Here is a 15,397-nt window from a genome sequence, read left to right on the forward strand (position 1 = left end):
GCTTTGAGCCTCCTAGCCAACAGCTACAGTGTTCCCGCCTGTCAATCAAGTCAGCTGTGCCTCTCATTGGAAGACTCGTTATCTAAATATCTTCGAAATTGCTGCGTTAGAAAAAAATTCATCCCTGTACAGTGTGTGCCGGTCAAGAATGAGCTATCCACACTGCACTCGTCTTTTGTACCAGGCTGTAAACATGTTTATTTCTGCTTAGTTCGGCTGTTTCATCCTCAAGCGGACTCTTTGATAGCCGGTCGCCTGCTTCCGGACGCGTTACGATCTCTGTTTACTTTTCCACAGGGATTCAGAGCGTGTTATGTAAATCTACAACTGATACATGTTGCTGTTTATCATACAGACATGATTACAGGGAAGAATAGAAAGGAGGAGATGAAATACACGGCCGATGTCAGGGATCCCGGAAGTGCTGTACATGCGGGAAATACAAGCCGCCGAGTGGACCAATCACAGGGCTTGCTGTCTGCGTCGATTCTACGTGCAGTTACATTTTGGAGGGGGTGCACGTCAGCTACGTGCGTAGGCCTCTGCGTAGGTACGGGAGCTACGCGGACCCCCAGCGTAAGCTACGCTGTCAATATGACGCAGAAGTATAAATCAGTCTTAACACTTAAGCGTATCTCATCCAAAATCTTTGCCTTGTAAAATGTAAACAAGGCTGTGTTGACAGCCTACAGGTACTCACTAAAGCTGGCATCTACCCCTGTCATTGATTTGAGACAATTAAAGTAACTACAAAATAAATACTCAAGTTATATGCTGATGATCTAGTTGTTTTTGTAGGTCATAAAGAGGCATCAGTATTAACTTCAGTCTGTTTCATAACCAGCAGTCATTTCCTCATGGGCACCTCATTTTACACATTACTAAAGAAATCAAAAAAAAGGGTGTGCTTTTATCTATAGGGTTGCATAGGGCCGTACATACAAACACTACAAATGTATTGACCTTTGCTAACTAATCAATGATTGTGATGCTTAAAATAATAATATATGCATTTAGGTATAAATTTATATATTTTTTGTGTGTTTTTTTTTTTAGGATCTCTTTTAAAGTGAGGAGCTAAAGACTCTTTGGAGTGGGGATGCAGATTTCCGATTCTCACACGAATGTTGTGTTTTTTCACACTTAGCTTTTCGGAACTGTGTGAGAAATGGAGCTGTGCAATGCTGCACCCTCAGAGCAAAGACAGAGAACAAACAGACCGCCAGTGACATTAAACACTGGACCAGCACAGACCGTGACACACACACAACACATACACAGACTTCAAAAGGCCAATGATACACAGACACCATTTTTCTAAACTACCAGGACTGAATGCATCTGGTCAAGGTACAGGATGCAGGCGAGTCCAACGTATATTCATAGACTATACTTCAAGGATAATAGGTTTTCAGTAAATAGAAGTAGAGTAGTTTCTCTCCTGCTCAACTGTGCTTGTGGATGTGGACCACGGTGTGAGAAAAAACGAGCTCTAAAAGCTGTGAAAGGAGAACTTAATAAGATATATGCCATCAAATTAGCCGGCAAACTATATCCTGTGCAAGAGTCATTTTTCATAGAGCTGGTAACGAGACAGTGGCGCAGATGAATGGCTGTGCTAGCACAGGGCTACAGCAGAAAAGCTTTTAAAGACATTAAAAGGCAGCCGAGGCTCTGGCCAATCCACTCAGACAGCGCCTCACTGCCCTCTCACTTTCCCCTCAGCCAAACAGACTCTTCAGAGGAACAGATTACTGCGGCTAATGTTGTTTAGCTCTATTCATGACAGGTGGAGATCTAGACGCAGGGCCATTCAACAAAAACAAATACTGGAACTGTATGAATTGTGTCCCCAAGTTCAATATTAGTGCTAATCTGTGGCTCACGTGTAAAACATGCTTTAAATACACTGGCAGGTAGTAGCAGACTCAGACTTTTAGCAAGTTGGTTAGCCTGTAGGACAGTCACATGAGGCACAAACCACAAACCATGACAGTGGCTGTCATCTGACAGAGACATTCCTTGTTTAGCTGCAGGGCAACATATTGGAATGAGCAGTGAAATATGTTACTTAAGTATTCCAAAAAGGAAAGTCATGCAGTGCACATACAATAAGCAACAGTACGAGTTTGAACTTTCTGAGCAGTTCAGCATGTTTAGTGCTATTCAGACGTCAGTGGATTTAAGACTAAATCCTGAGGTGCCCGTATGAAACCGAACACGCTTAAACAGGTTAATGTACCTAGTACTATACATGCCTTATGCACGGCTCAACTAGGGAAAAAAGAAAATAGATTATTTCCCTGTTTTCTGACCTCCAATAAAAAAAACCCTCAAGTACTGAAAGCTGTAGGTCTGCTTCAACTCTCACCTCTTTTAAATCAGACTAAGACTTTTTTATTTTCCACTGCCTTCTTATCTTAGCTTATTGTAACTCGCTTTAAATGCAAATTTTATTTTTAACATATTTCTAATAATCCTTTTCTTTTCTGCTTTATTATATTTGTTATTTTAATTGTGTTCTTTTATGCTTGTCTGAATGCTTCCAATGCTTTTAATGTTTTAATGTAAAGCACATTGAGTTGCCCTCGTGTATGAAATTTGCTATACAAATAAAGTTGTCTTGCCTTGCCTTACTGTGCAGTAAATGGGTGCAAAGGGCTTATCACATTGCTGCAATCATCACATTTAACAGGAGAACAAAGGGGGTAAAAGTCCAAAAGCCATTAAGTTAATTTTTCCCCATATAACTACACAATCCTGACAAGAATCAGCAGACTCTGGAGTTACTGGATTCACCAGATTCCACGCTTTGAGAGTGTTACACAATTTCAGCTGCTACTTAGAGACAAACCACAGAAAGCATATCAGTGATAACTGAACCCCTCTACTGTAGTGTGGGACTCTTCTATGTGCTAAAGAAAGAAGGGAGGCACAGCAAGGCCACTAATAGAACAAGCACGTACAGGAGGTACTGAACCTCACACCAATAAAGTCTCACCCATCCACCGACACACGACTTTCTAATAAACAGAGACAGACCCTGGCAGTTACTGACTCCAGAGCCATGACGGACAAAGACATATTCAGTGATATGAGAGGATGTATTGTTAAGTGGATCTAAATAAGTCACAGTATGTGTGATAACAAAACTGCAGCACATTCATCTTCTGAGGCGGAACAAGTGTCTCACTAAATCGCAGCACTTCATTAGCTCCTCTTCTCATAATGTCAGAAAAGAACTCTGCAGGAACTCCTCCTCAGACTATTTGTTTAGTAAATGGGTCAATACAACTTCACAGTTTTGCCTTGTAAATACATGCACCAAGAAGATAACATACTGGGGAAGTGACTAACTTTAAGTGCAGGGTCTTATTCTTTTGTTATATGATTTTTTTGTGATATTTTGCGAATTTTAGATACACCAAAACACTGTTACACTCAAATCAGCATGAAGAGTAACACTAGAATTGACCTCTTATGATTTCTATTTTGGTTTTGAAAAGAAAGCAACTCATTCTCAGTTCTCTGTGATCATTCTGCATGAGAGTCACTTCCCGTTATTCTCTCTAAATACATCCTAATTCCACTCCTCCTGATTCTTCACTTGTTCTTTTGACAGACAACATATTCTGCAGCTCCATTGTTGCTCTATCATATGAGCCTTGTGATGCTCTTCTAAGTGATGTACATTTTTTAAGCTGTATCAAAATTCAGCACAAGTTTAGGTGTGAATAAAGCTACTGGAATTTACATCACTCAGACTACAGAAGATATTATCATAGACAAGTAAACAAAGACAGATGGTGCCACTACGTATATGTAACTTTTATGTAAAATTACATATGAAGCTCAAAGCACTAGTGGTGTATAACAAGCCCAAGAGTAACCCCTATGTCAGTGGTGTTAGTTTATACATAAATACAAAGATTTCTCTTGACAATGCTGAGCGGTCCCTCCCCATCATGCTGCTCCTTCTTCTTCCAAAAGGGCCTCAGTGAATTATTCATCCCTCCCCTCTTCTGTCTCCTCCTGCCAGTCGTCTGCAGGGAAGCTGATGAAATATTTCAGTGCGTTCTCCTGCAGGAGGATAGAGGCTCAGTACTGCAACATGTCATTATAGTAGTATCCAAGTGTGTGAGGGTGAAGAAATGCACAGCTACAAGATGACTCAGAGGTCAATGAGTGATGTAGTCCTAGAATATCTTCAACACTTGACCCATTCCATCTATGATGTGAATGAACAAAACGTCACCCAGTCAACTGTGATCTATACCAGAGATTATTATTTCCTCAAAATACAAAAGTCCTGAAAACATGATGACGAAAGGATAAGAACATAGTGCAGGTGGTATCAAGGTGAGGGAAGACACTGGAGACAGCAGAAGGAGCATGAGTAGGGTCTCTCCTCCTGGACGGATGCTATGGGCAGAGAGAGTGGTCTGACACAAGAGGAAGGAGACGGATAGCTACTGTATATAAGAGGAGGTAAGTGAGAGAGGAGGGGAAGAGGAAAATGGGAAGCAAAAGGGCTCTCAGGCAACTCTGATGCACCGCCGGGGGAGAGGGGCTGATGAATAATGAATGCTCCTCTAAATAGAAAGACAGCACAGAGCAGCACTCCGGGCTAGAACAGTGGCCCGGTCTGAACTAAAATTCAACCTGTGAACTGAGCCGTCCTCAACTTTTGAAAGTATAACATTTTACTCAAACGCATGAGGAAAAACTTTAAATACGAGTCGTATATCAGCAGGCGTATTGGTGTTTAAAACTTAGTATCAGCCAGTCTATCCACTTGTCTCTTCCTATCACACAGCCAGAACCTGAGTCACACACCACCTCGAGTCCATACATGAAAGCACACCCGCATACAGTATAAATATACGCGCATCCTGGGGGACTGGCTGCATAACATACTAGTCCCGGTATCATTTTACAGCAGCAGAGAAATCCTCCTCCTGCATCCTGTGCATCTCTCTTTATATCCACGCCAACAGCTGATGCGTGAAGAATCTCATGTTCAGCACTCGATCCAGGCTTCGTTTCGGGGCCATTCCTCCGGTTGTAGTGAAACATAAGATGGGAAAGAGCTCCTTCGGGAAATCTGGAGAGTAGATGTGCCGTGTGGTGACATTTCATTGTTTCCTCTTCAGGAACAAGATGATCAAGAGGGTCCAAAAGTGTCACTGCTGGTTGACTCATTTAAATCATTTTGATTGCTACTGTGCAAGATATGTGAAATCTTTCAGTAATGCATTGTCAAGTTAATGCAACTTAATACTCCTTCAAGGAAAAGATAGCATTGATAAAATAATTGTTTTTAATTTGGACTAAAGTGATCAGAATACAGTTATTTTTTTTAATTTGTGACTCTTACCTTGTTGTGTAATGTAAAGTCAGATAATCCAGGATCATTCTAATGAACAACTGATTACACAAATCTGAACCTTAGGCTCTGTGAGGCCAACAACTCATGCCAAAGATCAACTTTGGTACAGGAAGTCCCAGAATACACAAGGCCCAAGACCTTATATGTTTATGTTTAGATTTAAAAGGTCTGTTTAATGATTGAATTGATTAAATCATAAAGGTAATAAAAATGTTTCCATCTATGTTTAGCCAAACCAGCAGCACCACAAAGAAGAGGACAAACACCAGTAACAACAAACATCCTTTACTATATAACACAACTAATCTCTACAAACATTTGTCTGATTAAACACTCTGCACACACGCTGCTCTTAACACTTCCTCTAAGCTGACGGACCACATGACGTTATTCTGAACTGTCCTTTCACCTTGATAACAAACCAATAAACTGCTCCACCCTGAAACTGTACATCCCAGAAGACAAATAAACAAACGCCTCCTCTCCTCGATCCCCTCTGCCTGGCACCGGCATGCATGCGAACCACGAGACATGCACGGCTTTCTCCTTACCCTTGCGTTTGTAGAACCACAGCATACAGCTTCGGAACACAGACATGGGAGAGGGCATGAAGGAGGTGAGAGGGGCGCGGAGCCCATGGACTGTGGCTGGTGACCCTCAAGAAAGGAGGTGAACGGTGGGTGGTGCAGGTAGGGAAGTGTGAGGGGGGGGGGATTTCGAGGGTTTGGAGGAGGGTGGTATACAAATGGACGGATGGAAGGACAGAGATGAAGGAAAGGTGGAGGAGTTAAGTTAAAGACCTGGTGGTGTGATAGCGTAATAGAAAAAGGTGTCTGCGGTGTACTGGACTGGGCAGCTCCCTGTCAAAAAGAAGGAAGGGGCAGGCAGGACGGGGAGGGGGGAGCGATGCTGTAGCAAGGAGCCAATCCTGTCCCTATGAAGTGAGTCGGTTCGGAGGAAGCAGCGGTGATGTAGCGAAGGTCGAAGAGCAGCCTGAGAGACCTGAGCTCAGCTTCCAGATCAGCAGTATTCCCTCATTATTCCCAGAGGCTCTACTGCGGAGACACACAAGTAGTAATATTCCTCCTTAGCCACAGTCAGGAAGACTGAGGGGGGGAAAAAAGCCTTACTTGCTCTCTCTGTTCCAGAAGAATCTGTGCAGCTCGCAGTGAAACGAATCGCGTTTATCTACAGAAAAAATGTGTCGGTCCAACTTCACAGAGCTCCGCGGGAGGAGTGAATAAAGCTCAGATGCAAACCGCACGCTTTGACATTGTGTGGATGCCTGCGTGCATGTGTTTCCTGGCATTAGAGCAGACCAATCCAAGTCTTTAAAAGGCGGGGAGAGTAAGCGAGTAAGAGAGAGAAAGAGAGAGAGAGAGAGAGTGAGGGAGAGAGTGAGAGAGCAAATGAACAGCGGGGATAGATCGCTGAGACAGAAAGTCAGTGGCCGCTATGTGGGGAGGGAAGAGGTCTAAAGGAAGAGGTTCACATCTTACCTTGGAAATGAAAAGTCTTCTGGTCCACAGTGATGGTGAAAGTGCTGTCGTCCTCGTCATCGATGCCGATCACAGCTCCCTGGGCAAACAGAGAGAGGGTGTGAGAGAGAGAGAGAGAGAGAGGAGGACACGTCATACTCCACTTTCCATTTCTATCCTCATGCCCTCCACATGTTCCTTCCTCTCTTTTGTCAGGTCCAACTGAACACCTCAATAACTCCCCTTTAAAGCTCAGTGTCCTCTTACCTTAACACGTCTCTCTTACACAATCAATCTGTGTCGCTCTAATACACACACATATCTGAGACCAGCCTTTTGGAACATGGGAGTGAGGGAGGGAGGGAGGGAGGGGAGAGCAGGAGAAGGAGGAGGTAGAGGTGGAGGTGGGATTTGGGAGAGAGAAGGAGGAGAGAGGCAGCGAAGGGTGGAGGAAAAAAAGACACCAGAGACCTGCAGCTAGTGAGCAGTCAGCAGGAGAAAAAGATCTGCAGAGAGACGGGACTTTAGCTCCTAGCAACAGAAACAGGGCGTGTGAGTCATAAAGCAAAACCTGAGAGTATTAAAAGACGAGAGCTACAGGAGCTGCAAGGAATACTACAATATATGTTGCTGTGCAGTTACAGGGTATTACAAACCACCAGTAATGAAACTTGTCATTTTTAATCAATATCAAATTTCAGACTCCCGGCATACAGAGATTAGATTACAAAGAGGCTCTTTACAACATTAGGATTCATTTTAATCCTGTTTGAACACACTTGAAGTTATTTCCATTCTGTTAGAGCGTCTCCTTTGTTGTTTGATAGACAGGCTGACCACATGATGAAATAATAATGAGAAGGAAAAAGAACACAGCATAAAGACTCATATGGTCAGTATACAGGTTGCTAAATATTACAGGTCTTAGTACCAAGAGCTTTTTAAAGAGTTATTTTTTTCATCAGTGTTTGCTTTTATGTTTTTTATTAGACAGGACAGCTGAAGAGAGACAGGAAAGCAGGAGGTCGAGATGGGTGAGACGACATGCAACAAATAGTCGGGACTGGGAGTCAAACCAGACACTGCTGTGACAAGCAGCCTCAGTATATTTAATTTAAAAAATATGTTAAAGAAAATCCTCTGATATACAACCAAAGAAAAGCTGTTCCGTTGTAAGTAGGAAGTAAAATCAATGGTTGAAAGGACGACTCATTTATGATAGGGATGAATAAAAAGGCTGGTAATAATAAGTCTTAATCGTGGAAGAAGTTGGATAAAGTTGCAATTGCTCGATTCAAAATGTTCCTGAGGTCATGATGTTACGACACAGTATTATGACAATATAAGTAAATATTAGGGCTGTCGAAATTGATGCGATAATAACACCTTAACTCAAATTCTCCTTAACATTGTGGATGACAAGTAGAAATGAATAAAGAGGGTGTTTTGAATGGCAAGTTCAGCTTTAAAGCGCTGCCAGATGGTTCTCTGGACAAGACCAAAGTTATCTGCATTTACTGTTGATGTGACGGAGACGCATGGACAATGCGTCTGTTGTTGTGATGCATGAGCTCAATCACTTTGTGTTGAGCTGCTTAAAAAAACAGGATGTTTAGTTAGTTGGATATTACATGGTGGTAGTATAACCCCGTAACTTGTTTAATCTCTTCGGAACTGTTAAACTTCAACAGCGTTACCTAGAAACTGAATTAATTATACTTAAGGGCTGTGGGGAAGAAAGAGCACAGGACAACTTCTGCTGTCCTTCGTGATGCCTTTAATGACTCTTCCTTAACATAAGACAACAGCACATCAAACACGTGACACCTTCACTTCAACTCAAAACCATTTCATCCTGAGCAACCTTAAAGCGGCAGAGCAATATATGAAATAGAAGTATTTCGAACTTCATTAAAGAACTCAATGATACAAATACTTAGACCAAAATAAATCTCATCTTAGAGTATTACTAAGTAATGTTACATTCAGGTCAAAATGACCATATTTTTTGAGCATGCAGTGCCTTTGATGTTGTGTGGCGATTGTTCTGGACAGTATTTGTCATTCTTTTGGATTGCTGCAATAATAATAAACATGCATTTGCATAAAGCAAGCACATTTGTCCACTCTCATGTTGATAAGAGTATTAAAAACTTGAAATTATCCCTTTAAGGTGCATTTAGAACAGATGAAAAAATGTGCGATCAATTTGAGATTAATCGCCAGTTAACTATGGACATCTTACGATTAATCGCGGTTAAATATTTTAATCGATTGACAGCCCAGGTAAATATACAAAAATATCAGAGGCTTCAAGAGTTAAGTTTTAATATACACACTACCAGTCAAAAGTTTGGAAACCTTCTCATGCAATGGTATTTATATATTTTAAGTATTTTTGGCATTGTAGATTAATACTGAAGACATCAAAACTATGAAATAATCTGGTTTTTCCATAATATGGATTACAACAGTGGTCAAATAGGGCTATCCATTGTGTACTAACCCTACCTCTGAACAACACAACTGATGGTCTCAAACATATTAAGAAGGCAAGTCATTCTACAAATGAACTCTTGACAAGGCTCATGTTAATTAGAAACCATTCCAGGAGACCACTTCATGAAGCAGACTGAGAGAATATCAAGAGTGTGCAAAGCTGTCATGAAGGAAAAAGGAGGCTACTTTACAGAATCTAAAATATAAAACATATTCTGGTTTGTTTAACACTTTTTTGTTCATTAAATAATTCCATATATGTTCTTTCATAGTTTTGATGTCTTCAGTATTAATCTACAATGTTGAAAATAATTGAAATAAATAAAAACCCATGAATGAGAAGGTGTTTCCAAACTTTTGACAGGTAGTGTAACAAAAATAAAGCAATAGTATTTTGAGGATCAGGTCATAAATTAATAAATCTTTACTATTAAAATAATTAAGTTACAATATTAAGAAATTAAAGATGTAATATCACAAGAATAAAGTCAGTTTTCTTAAATTAAAAAAATATATATTATGAGAATAAAGTTGTGCCTCAGTTGTTATTTGAGGCTATAACTACCTTAAATGGTCTTTTGAAGTGGAATATCAGAAGAGCAGCTAGCTTCCTGCGCTATAAAGGATTCAACTTTAAGTTAAGTTGAACTGTAGTATAGATTTCACAAAAAACTTAGACTCTAAAGATTGTGCAAGAAACTCAGAAGAAGTAATGTTCGATATTTTTCTCATATTAGTGCTTTATTGTCATATTGTTATGAGCCTTCCACTGTGTGAGGTATAACATATATATATATTTAACAAAGTGCTACACCGCATAAATAAGTCTACATGATCTTATTTGAGGTCATTATTTTAAAGTTTATGACATCATTGTGATCATGTGGATCTGTTGTCATTTCAGTCTGTGATGGAATAACGTTTACCTCCTCTAAATTATTTATACATTAATAGCATACAGTGTAGTAGAGTGAGATTTCATCCTGCCTTGATCCCTCACCTTGACAGGTTGAAACCAGTCAGCAGCTTTAATGCTGATATCGCTTTCAGCTTTCTTTGCTCTAACTCAAGCGTTTCTAAAGAACGCTGCTTTATGCTGACAACAAAATATGGACTCATACTTCAAGAAAGTTAAATATTTCTTACACAGTCACCAAAAAACTCATGCATCAATTGCATCATTCTCAACAGAGCTTCTATTCTTTCAACTTTTGGACGTGGAGATGATCTATTTCTGTTGTGTGGTCTCTGTCTCCGTCTGTTCTTTTATTGGATTTTTATTTGCTCTTACAGTGTTTTTATTCTATTGATTTGTTTATTATTTATTGTTTTAAGTGTTTTATTTGTTTAATCATGACTCTTTTACTTAATTCTATTTTATTTTCTGTATGTTTTAACTTATTTTACCTCACTGTGCAGCACTTTGCTAAACTTGATTGTTTTTTTAAATGTGCTATATAAATAAAGTGGATTGGATTTCTAAAGCAGTGGAATTATTTGACTCAGTAAAGAACTTAGTTGCACTTGATAAAACAAGCAGCACAACATTACATTGGAGGTTATTGCTACACTGTTCATCCTAACAAGACAAGACATTCCTTGTTTATAAGGACCACAGACAGCTGCTCGTGGCAAAGTGAAACTTTTTTCAGCAGAGGGTTTTCTACAGTATACAAACACTACAAAGATCTGAGTTTGATAGACGCTCAATTCTGTTCAATCTTTAAAACAGACATGATTCTTAATTTGTCTGAGGTAAAACAAAAAAGAAACACATCAATTTACCAAATTTGTAGAAATGATTTGATTTGTTTTTGGCCATTTGTGCCAATATTTTAATATGACAACAAAAGACAAAAGGAAATGAGAGAGAGAGGAGAGAGGGGGATGGTGTGTGTCCTGGAGTCAAACCAGCGAAGGCTACATTCTCTGTTTGTTGGGCAAGAGCTTTGACCGCTAAGCTGAACTGACGCCCAAGAGATGTGTTGACATTTAAGTGTTTTCCTTCTGTGGATCTGAGCTAAAAAACAAACAAACTGTATAATTACAATGATGTAAACAAGGACATATGAATACTCTCAATAGTTCTCTGACCGACTTGGTTGTATTAAAAGAGATTCATTTTCTAGCTCCATGAAGCATCTCATCAAATTATTTTATTACAATGCATGTTGTCACATTGTTCCAAACTGAAACCTCCAACACATGACTACCTGTCCACACATGACACTGGATCCTCTTTTCAGGTAGTTTCAGGTGATACTTCCTCTCTTTAGGGAGATTTAAAGACACTTTCTCAGGGTACTTTTAAAAACTCTTTGGTATCACAAAAGGTGCGGTAGATCAAAAAAGGGAGTTTCACCACTTCTACTGTGGGAAAATGGACCTTCATGATTTTAAGTACCTGACATATTAGCAGCACAAGGCAGTTCATAAATTCATTAAGTTGGGTAACACAGAAAAGCTCTGTCCCACATCAAAGCGAGAAACACACGAAGGAGGAATTACAGTATGGCTTCATTTAACTGACTCCCCTCAAAGTTTCCTCAATAAAGAAAGACTAAAATAATGTTTCATGATTTGACAGTATAAGCCAATGCAAGCAATCCAAGCGGTCCATCTGGCCCCTTGTTGTGTGTGTGTTTTTGTTCTTTTGGAACAAACAACTCTTCAGATTTTTAAGAAAAATGAGCTCACTTTTTCCATCAAATCGAATTTCAGTCAGACAATCCTCCAGGCATTAAAAACCCTCGATGTGTGTCCTCATAAGAAGGAGTGTAACTGCTGCCATCTAGTGACGATAAATAATCCTGAAAACCCTGTGCCACATTTGCAGAGCTTTAAAAAGTGGGGCAAAGGAGCTGATGATACGGCTGCAGGAAACAGCTTTATACTGTTCAGGGAGATTACACTGACACAGCAAAGACATAAAAATATGTTGGACTGCACTCTGGACAAAGATACTCTAAAATCTGGGAACTCCAATTCAATCAATGACTTTTTCAGGGAAGACCATGCATATTTCAGCAAACAATGCCAAACAACATTCTACACATACTACAACAGCAAGGCTCGGTAGTAGAAAGTCTGGGTGCTAAACTTGCCTGTCTGCAGTCCTGACCGCTCACTCATTGAAAACATTTGCCGCATCATGAAACAACAAATATGATAAAGGAGGAACTGTTGAGCAGCTGAAAACCTGTATCAGGCATGAATGAGACTTTCAAAACTTCAGAAACTGGTCTCTCCTCTGCTCCCAAACATTTACAGAGTGTTGCTAAAAGCAGAGGTGATGCAACAGAATGATAAACATGCCCCTGTCCCAACTTTTTGGAAATGTGTTGCTGGAAATATATCAAAAATGAGCATGGATTTTTTTTATAAAACAATAAAAATGTTCAGCTTCAACACTTGATTCGTGTCTTTGCACTATTCTCAATAAAATAAAGGGTTTGAATGGTTTGCAAACCATCAAATTCTGCTTTTATTAGCTTTTTATAGCATCCCAACTTTTTGGGAATTAAGGTTGAAAGTTACATTTATGAATCACTCAAATCTTACCCTTAGTCGCACACAGCCTCTTCTGGATCCTCGCATCATCTTGTCCTTTGACTGCAAATAAAAAACAGCAGAGATCAGGAATTACTATATCTTCAGTTCAGGCTAGGTCTGGTAGAAATACATATTTTCATTAGGGATGCAGGGACAGTTGTAACATTTCACTCCTTGGATTTGAGATTTAGCCATGCATTTTCTGTTTGTGTTGCACAGGCATGTTCTAGGCCATTTATTAGCAGACACTTGAAGCTAGTTTGTATAGCAGTTTGAACACACTGGGTTAAAAGAGCTCAAAGTTATAGACAGAAATGTCAAAAATGTTACAGCTGTCCCCGGTCTCCCCTATTAAATTTATGGCTATGACTTATCCAGACAAGCACAGTACTGACCGCATTTTTTGCTTGCATCATCACAACATTCTGTTTTGACCATGTGGTTTCGGTGATAAAAGTATTTCGGCCAAAAACCAATAATGCACTTTTGGGCCATATTTGGCCAAATATTTTTGGTTGACAAATTATCGGTGCATCCCTAATTTTCATCTTTGTTTCAGCTAAATGGGTGAATGGATGTTTTGTCATGTCAGAGTAGAAAAAGAATTACATTAAGTGCCTTGGATTTTAAGTTTAGATTGCCAGATTCACTCCAAACTTTGTTTGCAAATAACCAAGACAGTCACATCTATTTATTTTTCTATTTGACCTATTTGTCTCTTATCGTGGAAGAGCATCAGATTTTTTGACCCAGTGCAGCACTTACCACATTCGATCCAGAATCATATATGGTTTCAGGATCCTGATATTATGTGAGCTTGCTTGTTGTCACTTTGCCTACTGTGACATTAAGTTAGGACAAAGCCATTATTGACAATTTTAGTAACACCTGCGCTTTTAAAACCATCAGCAACAGGGCCAGTTCAGATGTCACCCCTGTAGCAATAGGTCTTTGAATTAAAATTAGAAACATTACACACAAATCACTTGTCGGGAAATAGACAAAACAGATCCATACTGTGTACAAGAATGGCTACATAACATTAACACCATCATGTTGTCCTGTAGTATATTCTACAGACGTTGCCCTAACTTATAGGAACTTGTGTTCTCTATGGCAATGTAGCGGCAGTCTGAAAAGAATATGGCTAAAGTAGACAAGAACATTTGAACACAAGTCAGACACCTATTTAATTCACTACTATGCTCTTTAGGTTTCATCAACTGTTTAAAACCCAGAGGTATTTGGATAATTGTCACAGATAAAAGACAAAAAGCAGCTAACCTCTCACCGACCTGATGGACCAATATGTGCCTGCTCGGGCACTTCGCTCTCAGGGGACTGGCCTTTTAAGTGTCCCTAAGGTCTGTAAAAAGACTATTGGTGAGCTGGCCTTTTCATTCTGTGCACCCACTCTATGGAACAGTCTCCCTGCTGACATTAGATTATCATGTTCAGTGGATGTATTTATAGCAAAGCTGAAGACCCACCTGTTTACTGTTGTTTACGGCTTATGTGTCTTATGGTGTGTTGTGTCTTTGTTTGTTATTTGTTTTAAAGCTCTGTAAAGCACTTTGATTGAAAGCACCCTATAAAGAAAATTATTATTATTAATCCTTAAATTCCAAATCCTGGAACCAGCCACTGTAATGTTATTCCTCAGTCATAACATTACAATAGCTGCTAATGAAAGTTTACTATACTGCTTTAAGTAACTGCCAGACAATTTGATCTGCTTTGACTTAACATTTCTTAGGACTTGAGCTTTTAGACAAGTCACAGTTTGAGTTTGAACTGGGACAATACTGACGTGACACACCTGGGGCAGCAGGGACCCGTCCCAGCAGGGATCCGTCCCAAAATACACCTTTACTGCAAGACTCCTCTCACCCAGATCCCCATCTCTCGACCATCACTGTGATTACTTGTATGCAGATATCTGAGATAAGGACAGCTATCAGTCAGGACACAGGCAGGTCTGGGGGGTTGTTTTACATTCCTCTTGCTCAATACAATCATCTAAAACTGCTTTTAACTCGTATGAAGGAGAACAGGATGAAGTGTTACAACTATTAAAGTTTCTCAGTTGAGTGGACAGCTTTTAGATCCCTTCAGTAACTCTCTACATCAGCAGTAACACTGTCAGCCCCTTGTCTTGTTTACTCTCGACATTAGCAAACCCTCCTGATCAGAGTACAGTGAACTGATTGTCGGTGAATCCATGAACGACGAGCTGGGAGACACTTACTCCTTTAGCGGTGTCTAGTTTGCTATGTATGCTAGCAAACCAGCCAGTGTCGGGCTCCTTTCCAACTACTGTAGACAGATGTCGTCTCAGCAACATCCATAAGCTTAACTCCCTCTCAACTAATCCCGCAAACTATTCACAACAACGTTTTAACAAGTGTGTCTTTTTCAGGGTTTAGCCCTGCTAGCTGGCTAACTTCATTAGCGGAAGTGTGGGTAAAATGCTGTGTTT

At 40.0% G+C, this 15,397-nt stretch overlaps 1 protein-coding gene across 3 annotated transcripts in view; it reads right to left on the bottom strand.

The window, feature by feature from the left end:
- osbpl9 (oxysterol binding protein-like 9) overlaps window positions 1-15,397 on the bottom strand; it is a 37,256-nt gene that overhangs the window by 21,475 nt on the left and 384 nt on the right. For 2 of the 3 annotated variants that reach the window (XM_034709368.1, XM_034709353.1), the window contains exons 2-3: window positions 12,928-12,978; window positions 6,889-6,967 (exon numbers count right to left, since the gene is read on the bottom strand). In XM_034709368.1, coding sequence (XP_034565259.1) covers window positions 6,889-6,967; window positions 12,928-12,978 — 130 coding nt within the window. Of the gene's footprint in view, window positions 1-6,888; window positions 6,968-12,927; window positions 12,979-15,166; window positions 15,358-15,397 lie in introns of those variants that run through there. The other variant, XM_034709357.1, reaches the window with a different exon arrangement.

The sequence above is a fragment of the Notolabrus celidotus genome, chromosome 2, assembly GCF_009762535.1.
Source record: "Notolabrus celidotus isolate fNotCel1 chromosome 2, fNotCel1.pri, whole genome shotgun sequence".
NCBI classification, from domain to species: Eukaryota; Metazoa; Chordata; class Actinopteri; order Labriformes; family Labridae; genus Notolabrus; species Notolabrus celidotus.